General features: G+C 44.0%; 1 protein-coding gene across 1 annotated transcript; it reads left to right on the top strand.

The window, feature by feature from the left end:
• The first annotated feature begins 370 nt into the window (after positions 1-370).
• On the top strand, positions 371-22,890 carry LOC139564390 (calbindin-like). The gene is made up of 11 exons (XM_071383880.1): positions 371-578; positions 1,066-1,142; positions 5,978-6,052; positions 10,412-10,492; positions 10,630-10,686; positions 18,038-18,115; positions 18,264-18,319; positions 18,428-18,467; positions 18,587-18,640; positions 20,209-20,280; positions 21,919-22,890. The coding sequence occupies exons 1-11, from the start codon at positions 500-502 to the stop codon at positions 22,048-22,050; spliced, it is 801 nt and encodes a 266-aa protein (XP_071239981.1). The 5' UTR covers positions 371-499; the 3' UTR covers positions 22,051-22,890.
• Positions 22,891-24,073: the final 1,183 nt, after the last annotated feature.

Genomic DNA, 24,073 nt, shown 5'->3' with positions numbered 1-24,073 from the left:
TTTCTTATTTTGAAGATTATGTAACTTTGCATAAGTATTTTGCTACTCTATAATCCACTTATGGTTTTTATTTCATATAGAGCCCTTGGATGGCCCTTAAATTCCAGAATAAAGAAGAGGGGGGGTGTGTGGGGGGGTTGAGATAGTTTTTGGTTGAACAACTTTACACTTTTGTCGGATAGAGCGTTTATCTGGAGGGGGAAATGAAAAGCACGAAGAGCGGGTGCTCATTTAAATGGATCTCACGTCTCCGTGCCCCCTGGCGCGCGTCAACGTGCTGCTGAGCACTCTCTATTCCTGCGGCGGGAAGAGAGGAGGTGACTTGCGCGTTTGGCTAGTTTCCCAACGTCGGGGAAGGAGGGGCGACAGTTAAAGATTAGCGTGATAGTGCTCCCTTTAAATACCGGGCACCGACTGATCAAAGCGTCCAATTCATTGCAGATCCTCGGCCAGTGCAGCTATCTGGTACGCGCTCCCGTCCCCAAACCTAACCCGAGACATGGCAAACGCGTACCTGCAAGGAGTAGAGATCTCTGCATCCCAGTTCCTGGATATTTTTCACCATTATGATAACGATGGTAACTTATTCCTTAAGATTGTGGATTATTCATGGGGATGGCACTGAAGTAAAACGATTTTTGGGAAGTGTTGCGCCAAAGACCCTCATGGACCATTTGCGCTTTTTAGCGGGTTTTCGAAAATATGTAGTAGCCTATATTGAATGAGAAAGTCGATTTAGCTGTCAAGACTGATATTTGCGTGACATTTGTTCTCTCAACTTTATCCATTGACAAATTGGATTGACAAATTATTTATTTAGAACCATTAACCACCATTTTATAGCGAAATTATCAATATTTATAAAACTATAAATGACTGGAAAATATGATTATAATAATGTGATAGGTTTAGGCACTAAAAATAAGATTCAATCAAAGTATGATTCAGTCATACAACTGTCATGAAACAGCAACTGATGGATTTGATCCTGTGCGTTATGTTCTTAAACTTAATGTAGGCTACTTTACCCATGTCTTTGATTGATTTGGTGCTTACTTCTTGCAGGTAATGGATATATTGAAGGGAAGGAGTTGCAGAGTTTTATAAAAGAACTTCAGCAAGCTCGAAAACAGGCAGGACTTGTAAGTAAACTGAATTATTTTAAACTTTTTAAACTTTAAAACTTGAATGTATTGGCAGTCGGCCTGACAACTAATTGTCTTCTCAGACTGAACTGTTATCTAGTTTTTAAATGCATTAGGTGTGACCCTCATTCGAATTACTTTCATCAGATAGGTCATACAGTAGGCTAGACATATAGACATTGTGAAACCAATGGGTGGTTGATTAGGCTACTGGTGGTGCCACAGTTGAAAGCTTTCAAGTTAAAACATCGTGTGTGTGTGTGTGTGTGTGTGTGTGTGTGTGTGTGAATGTGTGAGAGAGAGCGAGAGAGAGAGATTGTGGTAAGTGGGGTGGGGAGAAAGAGAACTCAGTGCACTAGACATTACAGGCACCAAGCCATTTTACCCCTGATGCTGGTATTATGTGCACACCCTACAAGTTTTGTGTCTGTTTCAGCAGTGACATAATGTTGTCTTGTCAACATCCTCATCACTCATAATAGTGCCATTTGCTTTTTATAATAATAATCAGTCATCTGAAATGTTTTTTTTTTACTAGAATAATCAAAAGGTTGGATTATAAAATGCAGTACAGTGCATGTCATTGAGAACATTTAATTTACAGACGAGACTAAATGCATATTTTAGATTTCTTGTTGGTTCAATGATCACAGGGTTTTCTCAAGAGATGGAAATGGTGCATTTCATGTAACGCTTCACTGAGCTTCCATTTTAAAGTACTGTCATGATATTGTGAAACTGGTTGTTCTTAATTGACCCTTCGAGAAGCACCACCTCCCTTGGTTACTGTTGCAACCATGGACAACATTTTCCCTGGAAGCACAATTCTCCCTTCTAACCACTGGCGAAATCCCCTCACAATGATCTCAAACTGTGTTTTTCATACACAATGAAATTATACACTGACTACCCCTTGCTAATCAAGAAACTCTCTGGTATGTTGTAGTGGACTGTCATTACAATTGCTTCACTGAAACCTGGTAAACTTATGTCTATGGCTCAGTCAAAGCGTACTAACCTCTTTTGGAGCTAACTAGTGCTCTCAAATCATTTCCTGATGTCAACAGCAGATTGGAGTTGTATTAATAACATGGCTAACTTAGCTAGCTAACACACATTTCGAGAACAAGTTATATTTAGTGGCAAGCTTGCTAGCATTAGCAACGTTTGGTGGTCAATGAGCCTGAAAAATAGCTAACCAGATGAACTAGCAAACAATGTGACTAAAGTATAATTTTGGATTCTAAAAATACTCCATAAACAGGTTCTGGAATCACAATTACCCCTGGTGCACTATTCCATTATTTAGCCATTTAAAACATGTATTTCTTAAAGAAAACTACCCTCACTGACTTTTATGTGTTTCAAACATGAGCTTCTCCGAGGTGTAGTACTCGAGACAGTTGCTATCCATTGGAGTGCTGTGAATAGTTGGCCAGGATTCTGGGGCGGGGCTTAGCGAAGGGTCAATTGACATTGATTAATACATTATGACTAGTTATGAGGTGTCAAGTACATGTCTGGTCTACCAATATTCCATGTCTTTCCATGCCTGAACGACATGGAACAACCCCATATTCCTGTTGCGTCAGATTGATGGGTTGATGGATGTATTTCCCACAATTCCATCTTGCTCAACTGTAAGCCCCGATGGGGAAAAGCAGTTTTGGAAAATTCTGTTTTCCATTCAGACCTTGTTATTTGACATTGGTATTTTTATTTGTGTCTCTACTCAGCGTTTTGGGGTCTGAATTGGATTGAGTCACCCATTGCTCAGTGACAAATAGCACTGCAGTGCACTCTCCTAGTTTGCATTTGGGAAAGGTTAAACACTTATTTCCCATTCTGTGTACAAGCAATTAGCCAATCCTCTATAGAGCAAGCCATTTGGCACTCAATCCCAGAACTTTAAACAGGAGTAATGGCTCAACTTTTGCCAGACACTGAAAACACCTTTTGATTTACTCTATGGGGAGAGAGCACGTTGGGGAGTTGATTATGGAAAATCGCAGCATTTACCATCAAATTAAGTGCCCATTTACAACTGCCCAATCAATGCCCAGTGAGAAAACACCATTGAAGTGCAATTTGAAGTAGGATTGGAGTTATTAGTATATCTGACACCACCTTATGCAGAGAGATACCAAAGATGGTTTCCACATTTTGCATGGGCATCATCACCAGAGAGATCAATACAGAGATCAATGATTGGTTTTGACTGCAGAGCGCATGCAGTGTGTAGATTGGCTCAGGGTCCTCTTACTTAGAAATTCCATTGAATTCAATCAAACATGCACTTTAACATTTGCAGTCACTTGATGTTGGATAGTGGACATGATTTGGATAATGTCATACAGCAATAAAGATGGCTTCCAAAGATGGCCGCCATGCATCTACTCAATGGACACGCACATGGACTAGAAGAAGAGCTCACTCTTAGTACATCTTCCTTTCATACGACATAATCATTTTACCCCGAAAGACAAGGCCAATGTTAGAATATTGCCTACTTTCTACGTGAACACTTGTTCTCCAGTGAGAATGCAAGGTGGTCTTCTTCTCTAGAGTTAACCTCTTGTGCCAGTTTCTCTGAAAGGAAAATTATGAAATGATAATGGTCGTATATTTGGAAGATATTTGGTCAGCGCTGGTGTGATACTGGGATTTACAGATATTTGTTTATAGCATCTCAGGATATGGCTCACATTGTTCTTGAAGCAATGCATTGCTTTTATTGATTGTGTTTTGTAGGTGAAATGCAAATGTAAAAATGTGTGTCCTACTGTGTTTATATTCCTATTATAGAAAGGCTCTATAAAACAGACATTAGTCATTACTAAGGTACTTTGATGTTCTCATAAAAACATATAGTACTAATGCATCGATCACACCAATAGCGTCATTGCATTTTGTTACACCAGAAGTACATTCATTTCCAATGGAACGCTGCGTGTGCCTTGCAGCATTACGTTGCAGAGGCAGTTGCACTGCGTTCTGTGTGGTGCATACGTTGGATTTATCGAACGTATGCGTTAAACTGTATACGTAGACGACTTGACAGAAATGGTAGCAGAAGGTGAATGTTGAACTTTTGTTGAACACATATCCAGATGATGCTGCGTACCATTTTGCGCAATGATGGTATAGGTGTGGTCGAGGTGTAAGATACACTAATATTGATCTTTTATCCTTGGATATCAAATGTAATCTAGTTTTTTTTTTTTTTTTTTACATCTATCTTTCAAACCATTTACTTTTACCATCGACACAATGGGAGTGAGTGATCATAGTAAAGGCCATTGTCCATCTTTTACAGAAATGCTCAATTTGCAGCTTAAAGCCTAATTTATACCTTACACAAATATGCAACACAAGAATGCAATTAACTATGCATGCAATAAAGCCCACTTCAACAGGCTTACTGCAAGGCCATGTAGCAGATAAGTGCTACCCTTTAAGTGTTACACATCATACAGTATCACATTGTCACATGTAACACTTCCCAGTCCCAACATAGACAACCTCAAATGGCTGCCTTTAAAGGCCCAGTGTGTAGTCAAAAACGTGATTTTCCTGTGTTTTATATATATTTCCACACTATGAGGTTGTAATAATACTGTGAAAATTGCTAAGAAGCTGTTTTTGTTTCTTTTTGACAATTTTAATGGAAAACAATCACAGTAAGCTACTTGTTACCCATAAATAATTTGATATTGAGATAAAAATGGCTGCATTGGACCTTTAAGAATATTCTATTATAACTTATTTTAGCATTCTCTAGAGGCACTTCGTATGCTTCTATGAAAGTACCTGACAGTATCAGTGCCTCGTCAACTCGAATCAGTTACACTGAACGTGTCAGTGGAGATCTCTATCCTTCCCCACCAGGCATTACATCAGTAGCTGGCTGGCTGTGCAGCCAGGTCAACTGTGATACAAGTCAGTATTCGACGTCCATCAATGTCTGAGGAAGATGATGTGGAACCGGCCTCTGGGGGCAACAGTGAGAGCTGTTACCTTCAAGTAGGTTTCGGTTTTGCTAGGGCGTTGTGAACGGGAATGGCAGATGGGCGTAAGCATCTGATTCGAAAGGTTGCAAGTTTTAATCTAGCAATAGAATGTCGTTTTTTATATTTTGTTTTAAACCTATCCAAAACCTTAACCCTTACCTTAACCATTCATAGTTTATGCCTAACCTTAAGAATTTTGAATAATGCCTGAACTTAACCCTAACCATAAAAATTCAGCGTTAATGCCTAAACTTAACCTTAAACACTTTGAAACTTTACATTTAGAACAACTTCAAATTTGCCATTTGAGAAACATGGATCAATGTCTAATTCTGACGTGAGACTTTGAGAGCTGGTTGGGTCCCTCCGTACATGCATAATCAATGCATCGCTTGGCCATCTCTATGTGTGCAGCGATATGGACTGACCTGTGTCAAAACTCTATTAGAATTGTGCTCTGATGGGTGAAGATAACAACACTCGCTCCTAATCTAATTCAGATTGGATAACATGGCCGTCTGCTTGGCATGTTAAATGGTGTTTGTGAGGACACAAGGTATACAAGGTCTTTCACAGCACCAGGTGCCTACTAAATAGCCTTTCTAGATAATTGAGCAGATTACTGAGCCCTCATGTTATCAGTGCTTGTATGTCAAACTACTAAAAGCTTCCCTGCATAAAACATAATTACTTGTTATAAGGATGTGTGAATCCCTATTTAGTTTCGTTGTTAACTAATTATATGTTGAGATGTTGAGATGTGTCTGTAAAAGGCAAAAGCTACTGCAATTAATTGACAATGTAATTGTCTCTCTCTCATAGGAGCTTACAGACCAAATGAAGGCTTTTGTACAGGAATATGAGAAAAATACAGATGCCAAAATTGGAATTGTTGAGGTAAGGGTCTACATAAACTCATGTTGCAGTATGTTAAGGCCCACCTAGAAGTTGGGACTTTCAGGGACACCAGATCTTGAAACACTGCCAGGTTTAGAGGGGGCTTCTCCCTCTATGAAAGGTGTTCAAATATCATTTTTAAAGACAGTCAATTTAGCCGTGCAGGGTCAAGTGGATTCATATCTCTGCTATAGATGGATACTCTGAAGCTTTAGCTGACAGACAGGCTCATTCAGCTGTACACCAACGCACGCAAACACACACAATGATTACACAAACATAGAGGTAATACGCATAATTTGAAAGTGGAAATAACATCTATTGTGTTTGGAATACGAGATTGCCGTTTAAATTAGATTCTTCAGCAGCATGATGGAAGAACAGGAGTCCTGTTTGAAAACACATTTTTGTCATGGGGTGTTTCAATGCCCCCGGAATGGTTCACTTGCAGCTGTCTGATGGCTAGTCTAGCGGGAGTAGTCTGAAAGTTTAGGCTGAGTCTCAAACCGGATTTACATTGCATTTCTCAGCAGCCAGCTGTGTTTGCTCACGGGAAAAACTGGTGGAATCAATATTGTTTTTCACGTTATTAAAAAAAAAAAAATGTGGCAGAGTTTGACGTTTACACAGATCAGTCAGACACAAGTGTGATACCTCAGTTTCAAGGGTGTTTATTTGAAAAAGTCAAGAATCCGATCTCCTTCAGGAGACCAATTCCAGGTTACCACCTTCTGGGCTCCGTTGAACGCTGTCTCTTCTGGGGTAGAGCAGCGAGCCCCTCGGTTCTAGCAGACCGTGAGGACGTCTGTCCGGTAGCAACCTCTCACTACCTCCAACCCTCCCGTGTGCTGCCCTCCTGAAAGCTTTATGGGCCCGTTACAGCTGGTGAGCAATCAGCCCCTTGATTACTCACCAGCCTCAATAAGGGGCTGATTGCTCACCAGCCTCAATCAGCCCCAATTAGTCCTGGCCGGAGGACCCATTGAGACCTGGCACATCTAGCAGAGGGAGCCACCGTCGCATGATGTAGACTCTGTCTGTCACCAGGCCTTGACGAGTCTCCCCCTAGTGGTTTTGTCTGCTGTACACCACACAAGAATCACCTGGTGACTCGATCATTTGTGTCCTTTCCCCTGGCCATCCAGACCAGGGGATCATGGTCCGTGACCAGGTTGAAGTGGGTGCCCAACAGGTAATACTTAAGAGTGTCTAGTGCCCACTTCACCGCTAGACACTCTTTCTCGACAATCGAGTACTTATTTTCTCAGGATATCAACTTCTGGGTTATGTACATGATGGGGTGTTCCTCCCCATCATGTACCTGGGACAGAACGGCCCCTAGTTCCGTGTCGCAGGCATCCGGCTGCACCAGCATCGGTACTTGGAAATCGCGCGTCACGAGAATTGGGAGCACAGGACTTTCTTCAGGCACCTGAACACCGCTTCGGTCTCATCCGACCACTTCACTGTTTTTGGGAGGCGGGCACTGGTCAGATCGATAAGGGCTATAGCCGCAAAGTTGGGGATTAACCAGCTATAGTATCCCGCCAGCACCAGGAAGGACTTGACCTGTGCCTTGGGGAACGGGCCAGTCACGAACCGCCTGGACCTTCCTCTCCTTGGGTTTGATGTTCCCATGTCTGATCAAATATCCCAGGTACTTCACCTCCTCGAACCCCAGCTTGCATTTCTTGGGATTCGCTGTCAATCCGGCCTGCATGAGCACATCCAGGACCGCCTAGAGGAGCGTCAGGTGTTCTTCCCAACCTTGGCTGTGGATGATGATGTCATGCAAATAGGCCGCTGTGTACTGTTGGTGGGGTCGGAGGACTCGGTCCATCAGGCGCTGGAACGTGGGCAGGGCTCCATGGAGACTGAACGGGAGGACCCGATATTGGTATAAGCTGTCCGGTGTCGAGAATGCTTTTCCCAGGAGGAGGCTGCCAAGGGTACCTGCCAATATCCCTTGGTCAGGTCCAGGATGCTGATGTACTGGACCTTTCCCAACCGGTCGATGAGCTCGTCCCCCCTTGGAAAACACGGCAGTGTGCCGATCGATGACCTCCCGGAGTGCTTGCTTCTGGGCCGGTCCGAGGTCCGCATTGCTCGAGACCACCACTGGTCCCGTCGACGTCCCGGGTTTTGACCACAACACGGCCAAGGCTGTCCTCACGTGCCACCTCTTCAATAGGTTCACGTGGTAAATCTGTTGGTGTTTCCGTCTCCCTGGCTGCTGTACGTGGTAATTTACGGGTCCCAGCTTCTCTGTCACCTCGTACGGTCCGTGCCATGTTGCCAGGAACTTACTTTCCGCAGTAGTGATTAAAACTAGCACCTTCTCACCCACATGGAACTCTCGGGGCTGGGTACCCCGATTGTAGACCTTGGCTTGGGCGCACTGGGCCTTCGCCATATGTTCCCTTACCACTGGCCATATGCCTGTCATCCGCTCCCTCATCGTCTCTACGTGTTCCACCACGCTGCGTAAGGGGGTCGGCTAGGCTTCCCACACCTCCATGGCCGCTTGGTCCCAGTAGGCCGCTTGGTCTCCTCCGTAGAGGAGTTCAAAAGGGGAAAACCCAGTGGAGGCCTGGGACACTATCAAGTTCGGATCATCCCACTGGAAATTGAAGAGGGGCAGCATGGGCTCCTCCTCCGGTTGTTCACCAGGTGAGGTTGGTTCCGGCACCCCCTCAGACCCCCAACTCCGGGTCCGTAGACACAGGGTTGGCAACCGCTTGCTTCCGGGCCGCGCAGGTGACGGTCCGTCCCCTCTCTCGTCGGTCGCCAGCTCATACTCTTGTTCCCAGCTCGTGCCTCCACAATGCTGCGAACAGCGAACAATCTCGTCCCACGAGAAGGGATACCGACAACTCAGGTACGACACCCTCCAGCATCTGGCAGCTCCCTTGTGGCATCACGATGGTGGCCTGCCTGGTCGAATAACGCTTGGTGTCGCCGTGGACACAGGAGACGGACACAGCGTTATCACACTCCCGGAATCCAACAGAGCGTGTGTGTCGTGACCATTGCCTTTCACCGGCACCATGGTTACTGGTGGTTCACTGTGGGCCCAACATGAGGTGAAATAGTTTACTGCATGGCCTGACTAATCTCCAGGGCCCGCTGATGACATTGACTCCTCTTGACCCGGTAAATTCCATGCGAGGTGTTCCCGAGCGCCACACTCAAAACACCTCCTTTGGTCTTCATCCACCTGGGGTTGTTAGCGGCGGGTCGACTCTCCCCCGGCTGTCTCTCCGCGGGTGTGCAGTCCCATAGCCCAGCTGACTGTCAGATTGGGGAGTACGGTGGTGGGGTCATCCTTCTGTCCCCTCCGACAGACTTGGCCTGCATCCCCTTCAGCAGGGCCTCTGTATTCTGGTGCGTCTCCACAGCTCACAAGAGGTCCTCCAAGGTCTGGGCGCGTAGGCTCGCCGGCCTCTTCATGTGAGGTAGCGCCATTAAGAAGCGGTCCATGACCGCATTGTTGATAACAAGGAGGATGGCTACGTCGGTTAGGAGCCATGCCCTGGTGATTCACAGTAGGTCGCTCATCTGGGCTCGTGGGGGAAGCTTCGGCCACAAACCTCCAGTCGTGGACCAGTTGGGCCCGACGGGCCAGGCTGTACCCGTAGCGGCTGAGTACCTCCCTCTTGAGACAGTCATGGTTAGCCGCCTGTTCGGTGTTGAGTTCATAATATGCCTTTTGGACGTCTCCGGACAGGAACGGGGCCAGCAGACTCGCCCCCTTCACCTTGGGCCAACCTTCCCGGAGTATTGTCCGTTCAACCCTGCAGAGGTAGGTCTCGATGTCGTCATCCTCCGTTGATAATGCGTAAACGTCAACCCTGGTCTGACCACGTTCTCAGACTTGCCCTGTCCGGTAGCAACCCTCCCATGTACTGCCCTCCTGGCAGCTTTATGGGCCCAGTATGGCTGGTGAGCAATCACCCCCTCTGTCTGTCACCAGGCCTTGACGAGACTCGCTTGTCCGCGGTACGCCACAATGATGCCGTTGAATCAACGTGAAAAACTGATTGGATTTGCAAAAAGTAATCAACATAAGGGAATTTAGTCTTTTTTTCACCCAACTTTAACCTAAATCCAATGACATAGTGACATTTTTTGTTGATTTCACATTGAATTCTTGTTAGTTGACAACTCAACCAAATGTAAATCGAAACTAGACGTTTAAATGACATCTGTGCCCAGTGGGTGTTGGCTAAACTGTCATTGGGTGCCATTATTTGCAACTGATCAACTGTTAAAAATAAATGGGATGTTCAACCAATGTAACCATGTTTCAGGACAATACAGTGTGATCTCTTATATATTTTCCTCTTTTCTCTGTCACAGCTAGTACAAATATTGCCCACAGAGGAGAACTTCTTGTTATTTTTCCGGCAACAGTTGAAGTCTTGTGCGGAATTTATGCAGGTATTTTTCTATTAACCAAGATTATCTATTTAAATGTTTTCAAGTGACTCATGACATAAACATAGTTTTTAACTGATTTAACTATTCGCCCCTAATTGATGATACAAACCCCTCTTTCACTCATTGTCTCATTACAGGCTTGGCGATGTTATGATGCAGATCATAGTGGCTACATTGAAGCAGATGAGCTGAAGGTGAGCAATGCCTGCCGGTGTGTGTAGTGCCTCCCAATTCGTGTCTAGATGAACTGTCTCACTGTCCTCCCTATTTCATTATGGGGATATAGGCTCACAAGGAGCCTCTGAGGTCAATGCTCATCTGGACTGTAACTTGAAATCACTTTTTATTGTAAATCATTTTAGTAATTGAGCATTTTGCAGAAATCCCAGGGGAGTTTTGTTTTTCTTAACCCGTATACCAAAGTTTCACTCATGTACAGTACCAGTCAAAAGTTTGTACACACCTATTCATTCATGGGTTTTTCTTTATTTGTACTATTTTCTACATTGTAGAATAATAGTGAAGACATCAAAACTATGAAATAACACATATGGAATCATGTAGTAACCAAAAAAGTGTTTAAAAAATCGAAATATATTTTAGATTCTTCAAAGTAGCCACTCTTTGCCTTGATGACAGCTTTGCACACTATTGGCATTCTCTCAACCAGCTTCATGAGGTAGTCACCTGGAATGCTTTTCCAACCGTCTTGAAGGAGTTTGCACATATGCTGAGCACTTGTTGGCTACTTTTCCTTCACTCTGCGGTCCAACTCATCCCAAACCATCTCAATTGGGTTGAGGTCAGGTGATTGTGGAGGCCAGGTCATCTCATGCAGCACTCCATCACTCTCCTTCTTGGTCAAATAGCCCTTACACAGCCTGGTTGTGTGTTTTAGTTCATTGTCCTTTTGAAAAGCAAATGATAGTCCCACTAAGCGCAAACCAGATGGGATGATGTATCGCTGCAGAATTCTGTGGTAGCCATGCTGGTTTAGTGTGCCTTGAATTCTAAATAAATCACTGACCGTGTCACCAGCAAAGCACCCCCACACCATCACACCCACCTCCTCCTCCATGCTTGACTTTGGGAACCACACATGCTGAGATCATCCGTTCACCTACTCCGCATCTCACAAAGACATGGCGGTTGAAACCAAAAATCTTACATTTGGACTCAGACCAAAGGACAGATTTACACCGGTCTAATGTCCATTGCTTGTGTTTCTTGGCCAAAGCAAGTCTCTTCTTATTATTGGTGTCCTTTAGTAGTGGTTTCTTTACAGCAATTAGATCATGAAGGCCTGATTCACGCAGCCTCCTCTGAACAGTTGATGTTGAGATGTGTCTGTTACTTGAACTCTGTGAAGCATTTATTTGGGCTGCAATCTGAGGTGCAGTTAATTGCCGATTTCTGAGGCTGGTAACTCTAATGAACTTATCCTCTGCAGCAGAGGTTACGCTGGGTCTTCCTTTCCTGTGGTTGTCCTCATGAGAGACAGTTTCATCATAGTGCTTGATGTTTTTTTGCGACTGCACTTGAAGAAACTTTCAAAGTTCTTGAAATTTTCCGGATTGATTGATATTCATGTCTTAAAGTAATGATGGACTCTTTGCTTATTTGAGCTGTTCTTGCCATAATATGGACTTGGTCTTTTTCCAAATTTGGCTATCTTCTGTATACCACCCCTACCTTGTCACAACACAACTGATTGGCTCAAACGCATTAAGAAGGAAAGAAATTCCACAAATTAACTTAACAAGGCACACCTGTTCGTTGAAATGCATTCCAGGTGAATACCTCATGAAGCTTGTTGAGAGAATGCCAAGAGTGTGCAACGCTGCCATCAAGGCAAAGGGTGGCTACTTTGAAGAATCTCAAAGATTTGTTTAACACTTTTTTGGTTACTACATGATTCCATATGTGTTATTTCATAGTTTTGATGTCTTCACTATTATTCTACAATATAGAACATAGTCAAAATAAAGAAAAACCCTTGAATGAGTAGGTATGTGTCAGGTTTTGGCCAGGACTGTTCTGGTTTTTTGTCACTAGATGTCCCCATTGCACCTTTTTTGTACCTTTTGTTTTTCCCTTGTTCTAATTATTGTTTGCACCTGTATGTCGTTCCCTTGTTAGTATTTAATCCCTGTGTGTTCCTCAGTTCCTGGCTCTGTGTTTGTAAGTTAGCACCCAGCCCCAGCCTTGTTTTATTCAGATATTTCTCTTGTTGGATTTTCCAGAGGTTCTCTGGTTTAGTTCTTGTGTATTATTTGAGTAGTCTTTTGAGGTTTGTTTTTCCCTGCTGTTTTTTACCACGTTGTGGAGTTTCTTTTGTATTTTGGAGGATTTCCATTTTGTGCCTTTTGGCTTTATTTTTGGACATTGTGGATTTAGTTTCTTTGCCTGAAGATTTTGTTCTTTAATTAAACCACCATCTCTAGTACTGCTGTGTCTGCCTCATCTTCTGGGTTCTGACGATTATTAGTGACTGTTTCTCGCACCGGGTCCTGACAGTATGTCCAAACTTTTGACTGGTACTATACGTTGGCTATGACCTTCCCTAGAGTAGTGTCAAGGAAGTTGTGGAATAATGAAGTTGGATTGATGTGCACTCTGAGTGATAAGAAAGGGGGATCAGAATTCCAGACGTATGCTTGAGGTTCTAGGGGTCCGAGGTTAATGTGGGGTCAGAGATCAGACAACCTAGAGTATATTTCACACCTAGTCGTGCTCAACTTTTTATTAACTGAATCATGTCTTCGTATTAGTATGCATGCCAATACACACCCACATGTATTTTCATTACCTTGAACCATCAGGTACACATAGGCACCAAGACCCACACATTCACCCCCCTCCACACAGATGCAAACCACAAACCTCCTTCAAACCTCAATAACCTAACCTAAATTAATAGTTAAAAGACATTACAGGGTTAGCTTTGCCCGTGAGTGTTTTGATAACGATGACACTGTCAACAGCCAAGCACTTTACTGCAAGACCTAAGAGGTAGTTTGGAAAGTGTATCATAGTTAGCAGGGGTTTTTTTTCAGTATGCATGAAACCGAATGATTTAGAAAACACAAACCATTTAAGAATTTAGTTGTACTCTGTGTCATACAGTCAGGTTCAAAATTATTGGCATCCTTGATAAAGATGAGAAAAAATTCTGTATAAAATAAATACAAATATTGAGCTATACACTCTATCTAGAACCTAAAAAGGGTTATTTGGCTCTCCATAGGATAGCCCTTTGAATAACCCTTTTTGGTTCCAAGTAGAACCCTTTTGGTTCTATATGGAACCGAAAAGAGTTTAACCTGGAACAAAAATGTTTAGCAAACTCCAGGTGTCAACATTTCTATGATGACATGAAAATAGATATCTTGGTCAGGGAGATGACCAAGAAATCAATGGCCACTCTGACAGAACTACAGAGTTCTTTGGCTGAGATGGGAGAACCTACCAGAAGGACAACAGTCTCTGCAGCACTTCACCAATCTGGGCTTTATGGTAGAGTGGCCAGACGGAAGCCATTCCTGAGAAAAATACACATGACAACACGCTTGGAGTTTGCCAAAAGCCACATGAAAGACTGAGATAATTGAATCCCATTGAAAATCTGTGGAAAGACTTGAAGATTGCTGTTACCCGCCGCTCCCCATCTAATTTAACAGAGCTTGAGAAAATCTCCAAATCCAGATGTGCAAAGCTGATACAGACATACTCTAGACGACTCAAAGCTGATACAGACATACCCAAGACGACTCAAAGCTGTCATCACCGCCAAAGGTGCTTCTACAAAGTATTGACTCAGGGTGTGAATACTTTTGTAAATTAGATATTTCTGTATTTCATCTTGAATAAATTTGCAAAAATGTCTAAACATTATCACTTTGTCATTATGGGGTGTTGTGTGTAGATGGGTGAGGGGGAAAAAATCTATGTAATCAATTTTGAATTCAGGCTGTAACCCCCCTTTTGGCATTCTTCCTATTTTGTTGACTTACAACCTGGAATTAAATTTTTTTTTTTTAGGGGTTTGTTTCATTTGATTTACACAACATGCCTACCACTTTGAAGATGCAACATCTTTTTGTGAAACAAATAAGAGAAAACAGAACTTGAGCGTGCATAACTATTCACCCCCAAAGTCAATACTTTGTAGAGACACCTTTTCAGCAATTTCAGCTACAAGTCTTTTGGGGTATGTCTCTATAAGCTTGGCACATCTAGCCACTGGGATTTTTGCCCATTCTTCAAGGCAAAACTGCTCCAGCTCCTTCAAGTTGAATGGGTTCCACTGGTGTACAGCAATCTTTATGTCATACCACAGATTCTCAATTGGATTGAGGTCTGGGCTTTGACTAGGCCATTCCAAGACATTTAAATGTTTCCCCTTAAACCACTAAAGTGTTGCTTTAGCAGTATGCTTAGGGTCATTGTTGTGCTGGAAGGTCAACCTCCCAGTCTCAGTCTCAAATCTCTGGAAGACTGAAACAGGTTTCCCTCAAGAATTTCCCTGTATTTAGCACCACCCATCATTCCTTCAATTCTGACCAGTTTCCTAGTCCCTGCCAATGAAAAACATCCCCACAGCATGATGCTGCTGGTGATGAGAGGTGTTGGGTTTGCGCCAGACATAGCGTTTTCCTTGATGGCCAAAAAGCTAAATTTTTATCTCATCTGACCAGAGTACCTTCTTCCATATGTTTGGGGAGTCTCCGTTTGGCGAACACCAAACGTGTTTGCTTATTTTTTTCTTTAAGCAACGGCTTTTTTTCTGGCCACTCTTCCGTAAAGCCCAGCTCTGTGGAGTGTACGGCTTAAAGTGGTCCTATGGACAGATACTCCAATCTCCGCTTTGCAGCTCCTTCAGGGTTATCTTTGGTCTCTTTGTTGCCTCTCTGATTAATGCCCTCCTTGCCTGGTCTGTGAGTTTTGGTGGGCGGCCCTCTCTTGGCAGGTTTGTTGTGGTGCCATATTCTTTCCATTTTTTAATAATGGATTTAAGGGTGCTCCGTCAGATGTTCAAAGTTACGGATATTTTTTTATAACCCAACCCTGATCTGTATTTCTCCACAACTTTATCCCTGACCTGTTTGGAGAGCTCCCTGGTCGCCACGGTGCCGCTTGCTTGGTTGTGCCCCTTGCTTGGTGGTGTTGCAGACTCTGGGTCCTTTCAGAACAGGTGTATATATACTGAGATCATATGACAGATCATGTGACACTTACATAAAGTCAGTCTGTGTGCAATCTAACTAATTATGTGACTTCTGAAGGTAATTGGTTGCACCAGATCTTATTTAGGGGCTTCATAGCAAAGGGGGTGAATCCATATGCGCACCACTTTTCCATTTTAAAAAATTTTTAAACAATTTTTTATTTTTTATTTTACTTCACCAAATTGGACTATTTTGTGTATGTCCATTACATGAAATCCAAATAAAAATCTATTTAAATTACAGGTTGTATTGCAACAAAATAGGAAAATCGGGGGATGAATACTTTTGCAAGGCACTATATATTGTATACTCAACATAAACTGAAAAATTTAATTATTTTATACTAACACAGTTGCTCAGAGAGAGATTTTGTTTAACAATACTTTTTTTCACAAGAAAATAGGGGTCAAAATGATTGGCACCCCTGTTTTCAATACCTCACCTTGCGAGGATAATGGTACTGAGCCTTTTTCAAAAATGTTTTATGGATTAGAGAACACATTGGAAAGCATCTTAGACCCTTTCTTCATACAGATCCATGATATCCTTCATCTGTCTGTATGGACCTCTTCAATTCAAACCAAAGGTTTTGAATGGGGTTCAAGTCCGGAGACTGAGATGGCCATTGCAAAATGTAGATTTTTGTGGTCACAAACCATTTCCTTGTGGATTTTGATGTGTGCTTGGGGTTATTGTCTTGCTGGAAGATCCACTTGTGGCCAAGTTTCTGCCTCCTGGCAGACACAACCAGGTTTTTGGCTAAAATGTCCTGGTACTGGGTAAAGTTCATAATGACATTGACCTTAAAAAGGGCCCCAGGACCAGTGGAAGCAAAATAGCCCAATAACATCAAAGATCCACCTGCATATTTTACAGTAGGTATGGGGGGATTTTTTGTGCATATTCATATTTTTTGCGACGCCAAACCCACCACTGGCGTGCGTGAAACCCACCACAGGCGTGCGTGAAACCCACCACTGGCGTGCGTGAAACCCACCACTGGCGTGCGTGAAACCCACCACAGGCGTGCGTGAAACCCACCACTGGCGTGCGTGAAACCCACCACAGGCGTGAGTGAAACCCACCACTGGCGTGCGTGAAACCCACCACTGGCGTGCGTGAAACCCACCACTGGCGTGCGTGAAACCCACCACTGGCGTGCGTGAAACCCACCACAGGCGTGCGTGAAACCCACCACAGGCGTGCGTGAAACCCACCACAGGCGTGCGTGAAACCCACCACAGGCGTGCGTGAAACCCACCACTGGCGTGCGTGAAACCCACCACTGGCGTGCGTGAAACCCACCACAGGCGTGCGTGAAACCCACCACAGGCGTGCGTGAAACCCACCACTGGCGTGCGTGAAACCCACCACAGGCGTGCGTGAAACCCACCACAGGCGTGCGTGAAACCCACCACAGGCGTGCGTGAAACCCACCACAGGCGTGCGTGAAACCCACCACTGGCGTGCGTGAAACCCACCACTGGCGTGAGTGAAACCCACCACTGGCGTGAGTGAAACCCACCACTGGCGTGAGTGAAACCCACCACTGGGTACTTGTCCGTTTGGTCAGACGGCTGGCTCTAGGCAGAGTCTGGGTAGGTCCATATTTTTTCCATTTCCCAATGATGGAGACCACTGTGCTCTTGGAAACTTTCAACACTTTAGAAATAGTTTTATACCCTCCCCAGATATATGCCTCATCACAATTATAGCTCAGAGATCTACAGACAGTTCCTTGGACTTCATGGTACAGCTTCTGCTCTGACATACACTGTCAACTGTGGGACCTTATATAGACAGGTGTGGTTCTTTCTAAATCATGTCCAAACCATTGAATTGGCCACAGGTGGACTCCAATCAAGTTGTAGCGACATCTCAAGGATGATCAAAGGAAATTGGATGCACCTGAGCTCAATTTAGAGTCATAGCAAAGGGTTGTTAATACTTATGTCAATTAGTTATTTGTGTATTTCATTTTCAATACATTTGCTAAACTTTCTAAAAACATGTTTTCACTTTGTCGTTATGGGGTATTGTGTTTAGAAGGGTGAGAACTTTTCTCAATTTAATCAATTTTGAATTCAGGCTATAACACAACACAACGTGGAATAAGTCAAGGGATATGAATACTTTATGAAGACACCGTAGCTCAGTATTTGTATTTATTTTATACAGTCTTTTTTGCTCATCTTTATCAAGGGTGCCAATATTTTTTTACCTGACTCTACCTCCCAGACAGCATTGCATTTAAAATGTGTCTGCTATAGCAGGTGTTGTTGTCAAAATGATCTTTCTGCTTTTGCTTCATTTCCAGAACTTTTTGAAAGATCTTCTTCAGAAGGCTAAGAAACCATATGACGAAAAGAAGTTAGATGAGTATACACATACCACAGTAAGAATATAGCGTATACTTATGCAGCTAGCCTCAGCAACAACATTGAGAAGACTGTAGCTAAATGGCTATAACAAATAGCTCTGTACAGTATAGTCCTTAATTTTCTGTTTTGTAGAGATTTAATTTGTTTATTTTTATCTTCCAGCTCAAAATATTCGACTCAAACCACGATGGGAAGTTGTGTTTGGCAGAAATGGCGAGGTCTGCTTATGAAGTTTTCTCCTGTGTGATATGAATGATATATCTGTCTACACATCGTGCTGTTAATGGCCTGAACACAATTCTTCCAATGTGTGTTTTTTTTAACAGGCTGCTACCGGACGAGGAGAACTTTCTACTCAAGTTTCAGGTTGGTGGTTATTCCCAGAGTAAATCCAAGAGGGAATTGGAAAAAATCAGATTGACCTTGACTCATTTGTCTCCTCTCCCTCTATTTTCCTCCCCCTCTCTCTCATCTTTCTGTCACAGAATGTGAAGATGGTGAGGAGAGAGTTCAACAAGATCTTTGAGTTATACGATCAGGTACATTCCAGTAATACATTGTCATTATGCACCCTCTCAAAAAAAGAAGAATCACTCTCTGTTATGGCTTTTTGAATGTTTCAATGCATCTCAAGACACGGTATGAACAAGGACAGAAAGTGCTTCAGACAGTGCTAGTCTAGGCAATTGCTGCTCTCCAGGGATGCACTCCCTCAATCTTTCTCTCTTATCCTCTTTATCTATTTCTCCTTCTCTTTCTTGCTCTCGTTCTTTCCCTGTCTATCTTCCTATTGCCCTTATTTGTATGCACAATGGATACAGTACATGGCCCCCCCTGTCCCCATCACTCTTTCTCTCGCTATTACTCTCGCGCTCTCTCTCTCTTCCCCATCCCCATTTACCCCACCCTCTCCCTCTTTCCTCTCTCTCTCTCCTCCTATAATGTATGACTGTCCCTGGAGTAGGGCGGCGGGTCGGCCCATTCCTTCTCATCCGTGGCGGCGCCTGTGATCCATATTGACTGGCAGGTTCATGTTGCGTAGGCGGGCAGACAGGCAGGCAGGCTGGCAGGCAGGGAGGCTGACAGGCAAACAGACAGGGAGGCGGGCAGACAGACAAGGAGGTGGGCAGGGAGGAGTTCTGGGCCTTGCTGTTATGTGACATCCAGACAGGTAATTGGAGCAGCAAATGACAACACATTATTTAGTTTGCCTGTAGAGCATTACAGGACAATTAATCTGAGTGGCTGGCTGATCATGCTTTTACATTTGTTTTAGTCTTCGACCATACAGTAGAACCTGTTCCACATGGTTCCTGATGATGGCGCTCTTGTTGCCAACACAGACGATTGATTGCTAGACTCTGTGGTACAGTATTTATATTGTTCTGGATGGAGTTGGACACACAGAGAACTCCCCTAAAGTGGATAGGGATATCCTTGTAAAGGTATCAGCGATGTGGTTATAATATTACTTTCGGGGCACACAAGCCAGTAAGCACACAGATGACCAAAAACAAACAGTTCAAATTCATGAATAGAAAATATGAGCAAATATCAGAAGGGCCCATGAACAGGCTGTTCAAATATACACATCTGTTCATTAGGCCTATTGTTTTGTTTGTTGACTGAGATTAGGCTTGTGAGATGCAACGTGGCATCATGTTGACACTGCATATCAAACCCAAAGGCGGGCTAAATGGTGTGACATTGTGTTTCTTGTGTGTCTCTCTCTGTCCTTTTCTCTGTCTCTCTCTCTCTCTGTCCCTCTCTCTGTCTCTGTCTCTCTCTGTCCCTCTCTCTGTCTCTGTCTCTCTCTGTCCCTCTCTCTGTCTCTGTCTCTCTCTGTCCCTCTCTCTGTCTCTGTCTCTCTCTGTCCCTCTCTCTCTCTCTGTCTCTGTCTCTCTCTCTGTCCCTCTCTCTGTCTCTGTCTCTCTCTGTCCCTCTCTCTCTTTCTGTCCCTCTCTCTGTCTCTGTCTCTCTCTCTGTCCCTCTCTCTGTCTCTGTCTCTCTCTGTCCCTCTCTGTCCCTCTCTCTGTCTCTGTCTCTCTCTGTCCCTCTTTCTGTCTCTGTCTCTCTCTGTCCCTCTCTCTGTCTCTGTCTCTCTCAGGATGAGAATGGCTATATGGATGAGAATGAGCTGGATGCCCTCCTCAAAGATTTGTGTGAGAAGAACAAGAAGGTGGGTTTCCATTCTGTTTAATTGATGGAGAAGAGCGGAGACTAAGGGCAAGATTCAATCAGTTCCGCCTTAACCCGCGATAATAGAGAAGAACTGCATAGCAGTCTCATTGTTTTTATGTAGGCGATGTCTGAGGTGTAACTGCGTTGGAGCTGTTAAGTCAGCAAGCGGCTCCCGGCGTTATACTTATCGCGGACATTGTCATTGGATGCGCCAAGTTGAATTAGTAATAAACCCACACCGCTAAAACACCAGCTATGCGGGTGTCAGCTTTCACTGGTTAACGCTTGATCTGATTGGATCTAGGTCTGAACAGTCCAAACAAATAAAAAACATTTCATCTTGAGACTTCAAATATCACAGAGGGCCTCGTTTGTTGCCTGTGGTGATATGATTGGCCTGAGGACAATCACAATACCTCTTCAAACAAACTAATAAGAGCATGCTTAGAACTGGACAGATATCCAATATCTCTGTCTCGGTCTGTCTCTCTGTCTCGCTCACTCTCTCTGTCTCACACTCTCTCTCTCTGTCTCTGTCTCTCTGTCTCACACTCTCTCTCTGTCTCACACTCTCTCTCTCTCTCTCTCTCTCTCTGTCTCACACTCTCTCTCTGTCTCACACTCTCTCTCTGTCTCACACTCTCTCTCTGTCTCGCACTCTCTGTCTGTCTGTCTGTCTGTCTGTCTGTCTGTCTGTCTGTCTGTCTGTCTGTCTGTCTGTCTGTCTGTCTGTCTGTCTGTCTCTCTGTCTCTCTCTCTCTCTCGCTCTCTCTGTCTGTCTCTCTCGCTCTCTCTGTCTGTCTCGCTCTCTCTGTCTGTCTCGCTCTCTCTGTCTGTCTCGCTCTGTCTCTCGCTCGCTGTCTGTCTCGCTCTGTCTCTCGCTCGCTGTCTGTCTGTCTGTCTGTCTCGCTCTGTCTGTCTGTCTGTCTGTCTGTCTGTCTGTCTGTCTGTCTGTCTGTCTGTCTGTCTGTCTGTCTGTCTCTCTCTCTCTCTCTGTCTCTCTCTCTCTCTCTCTCTCTCTGTCTCTCTCTCTCGCTCTCTCTGTCTGTCTCTCTCGCTCTCTCTGTCTGTCTCTGTCTGTCTCGCTCTCTCTGTCTGTCTCGCTCTCTCTGTCTGTCTCGCTCTGTCTCTCGCTCGCTGTCTGTCTGGCTCTCTGTCTGTCTGTCTGTCTGTCTGTCTGTCTGTCTGTCTGTCTGTCTGTCTGTCTGTCTGTCTGTCTGTCTGTCTGTCTGTCTGTCTGTCTCTCTGTCTCTCTCTCTGTCTCTCTCTGTCTCTCTCTGTCTCTCTCTGTCTCTCTCTGTCTCTCTCTGTCTCTCTCTCACTCACTCACTCACTCACTCACTCACTCACTCACTCACTCACTCACTCACTCACTCACTCTCACTCACTCTCTCTCTCAGCTGACTTTAAAAAAATGTCAATATATCAAAGCCATATGTGACCTGCATGTAGAGCCTACTCTTTTTTTTTGTGCAAATATTTTGTGTCATCTTTATGAGCTAAGCTTTGGGCCGGCGACCATCTCAAAGCCGCGGGGGATTTTGAAATGAAAAAGTAGGGTCAATGTCAAATCTATAAAAGTTAAGGGAAGAAAATGACAAGTTGGATATCTTCATCTGTTTCTTGTCTCCGACAGGTGCTGGAAGTCAACAAAATCCCCACATATAAGACCGCCATTATGGCGCTATCAGACGGGGGCAAGCTGTACAGAACAGAGCTAGCGCTGGTGCTCTGTGCTGAGGACATTTCAGCCCCTGCCCCCTTATAAACCACTCCCCTTTCCACCTAAACACACCCCCTCCATCCCCTTCCAACCCGCCTCCCTTCCCCTCACTCATGAAGTGTGTAAAGATACTGTCGCTTGAAACTCCTAGGGTGTATTTTTGTTTCAGTTGTTGCTTTTCTTTCAAGAAATCTGTCAATATGCCAGTGAGTGTGTGCATAGCTAGGGCACATTATCAGAGACATAGGATGTCACATACTTTACAAACCTTTTGTTTCTATACTCTTTGTAAATGTACAGATTTTTGTAACAATGAGATTGATACCACCATTGAAAGTCCCTGTACTTTGTCCTCTCTATACTACATACTCCAGGACTGTAGCCTCTCATTGGCTGAAAGAGAGGGTGTGTCCCCTACTGACCAATGACAACAATGTTAACCGTATTGTTAATTAATATCTCTTTGACCAAATAGTCAAACTACTAGTAACAATAACTTATACTATTATAATTATATCCCTCCATTAGCCTAAGCAATATGTTACTAAAATGTTTCTGTAATGTTGTGCATGGAAACAAAAAATAATGAAAATAGCGGAAGAACAGTTCCGTGATGTGAGACAATTTTAAGCGATATATCGTTTTTGCAGTGCATGTTAGTTGCTGAAGGCTAGCCTTGTGTGGAGGTACTACTGAATGGACAAGCACATATCTCGGAGTTGTGTAGCCTAACCCCCGTGACCCCTGACCTGCCCTGTGTATAACGATGGTGCCAGTCTCTGATGTGCTACATGGACCTTTTTTTGCACTGTTAACAATGCCATGCCCCACCATGCTGGGCACCAGAAACACTGTGTAAGATGTAATAAAAACTAAATTCAACTACCCCAACTGTGTGCATCACTGTGTTCCTACTTGACTGACGAAGGGGGCAATTGACAATGTCAAGAACGATATGGATGACACAAAATAATTATTAATTTAATTTGAAAATAACAAAAAAACTTTATATATATACACTGAGTGTACAAAACGTTATGAACACCTGCTCTTTCCATGACAGACTGACCAGGTGAATCCAGGTGAAAGCTATGATCCCTTATTGATGTCACATGTTAAATCCACTTCAATCAATGTAGATGAAGGGAGGAGACAGGTTAAAGAAGGATTTTTAATCCTCGAGACATGGATTGTGTATGTGTGCCATTCAAAGGGAGAATGGGCAAGACAAAAGATTTAAGTGCCTTTGCTCAGTGCTCAGGGTATGTTAGTAGGTGCCAGGCACGCAAGTTTGTGTCAAGAACTGCAACACTGCTGGATTTTTCACGCTCAACAGTTTCATGTGTGTATCAAGAATGGTTCTCCACCCAAATGACATCCAGCAAACTTGACTCCAATGCTTCCCACAGTTGTGTCAACATGGGCCAGCATCCCTTGTAGAGTTCATGCCCCGACGAATTGAGGCTGTTCTGAGGGTTAAAGAGAGGGGTGCAAGTTGCAACTTAATATTAGGAAGGTGTTCCTAATGTTTGGTATACTCAGTGTGTGTATATATATATATTTATATAAGCTATATACAGGTGTCGTCAGATCTGGTGGACAGGAGAACAGAATTAACATAGGTATTTGAAAGCTATTCTGAACAGCACAATTAAGCTGTGCCTTAAACGAAGTCAGAGACTCTACAGCCCTGATATTGACTGGAAGTTCCACAGTCGAGGAGCCGCAAAACTGAAAGACCCTGTCACCCATAAATGTTTGTCTGCAGTGGGGATGCTGAACGGAGACGGACCTGGAGGTTTGAAGGGAGTGTGTGGGGTAGGACGGTAGAATGAGGTCAGACAAATACTTGGCTCCAGAGTTGTGGATAGCTTGGTAGGTGTGAACCAGGATTTTAAAGTCAATGCGTGAGCATATTGGGAGCCAGTGGAGGTTGAACAGCACTGGAGGGATGTGCTTACAGGGGGAGGTGAGGACACTTCAGGTGGAACTTCCTTAACCTGTGTGCCAATCTGTTTCTGCTTTGGCCAACTTGTCGTTGCAACAATGCAGCGTTGCTGAATGCAGA

The sequence above is a fragment of the Salvelinus alpinus genome, chromosome 35 (genome assembly GCF_045679555.1).
Source record: "Salvelinus alpinus chromosome 35, SLU_Salpinus.1, whole genome shotgun sequence".
NCBI lineage: Eukaryota > Metazoa > Chordata > Actinopteri > Salmoniformes > Salmonidae > Salvelinus > Salvelinus alpinus.
The sequence above is the reverse complement of the archived record's forward strand: the minus strand, read 5'-3'. Positions and strand labels throughout refer to the sequence as shown.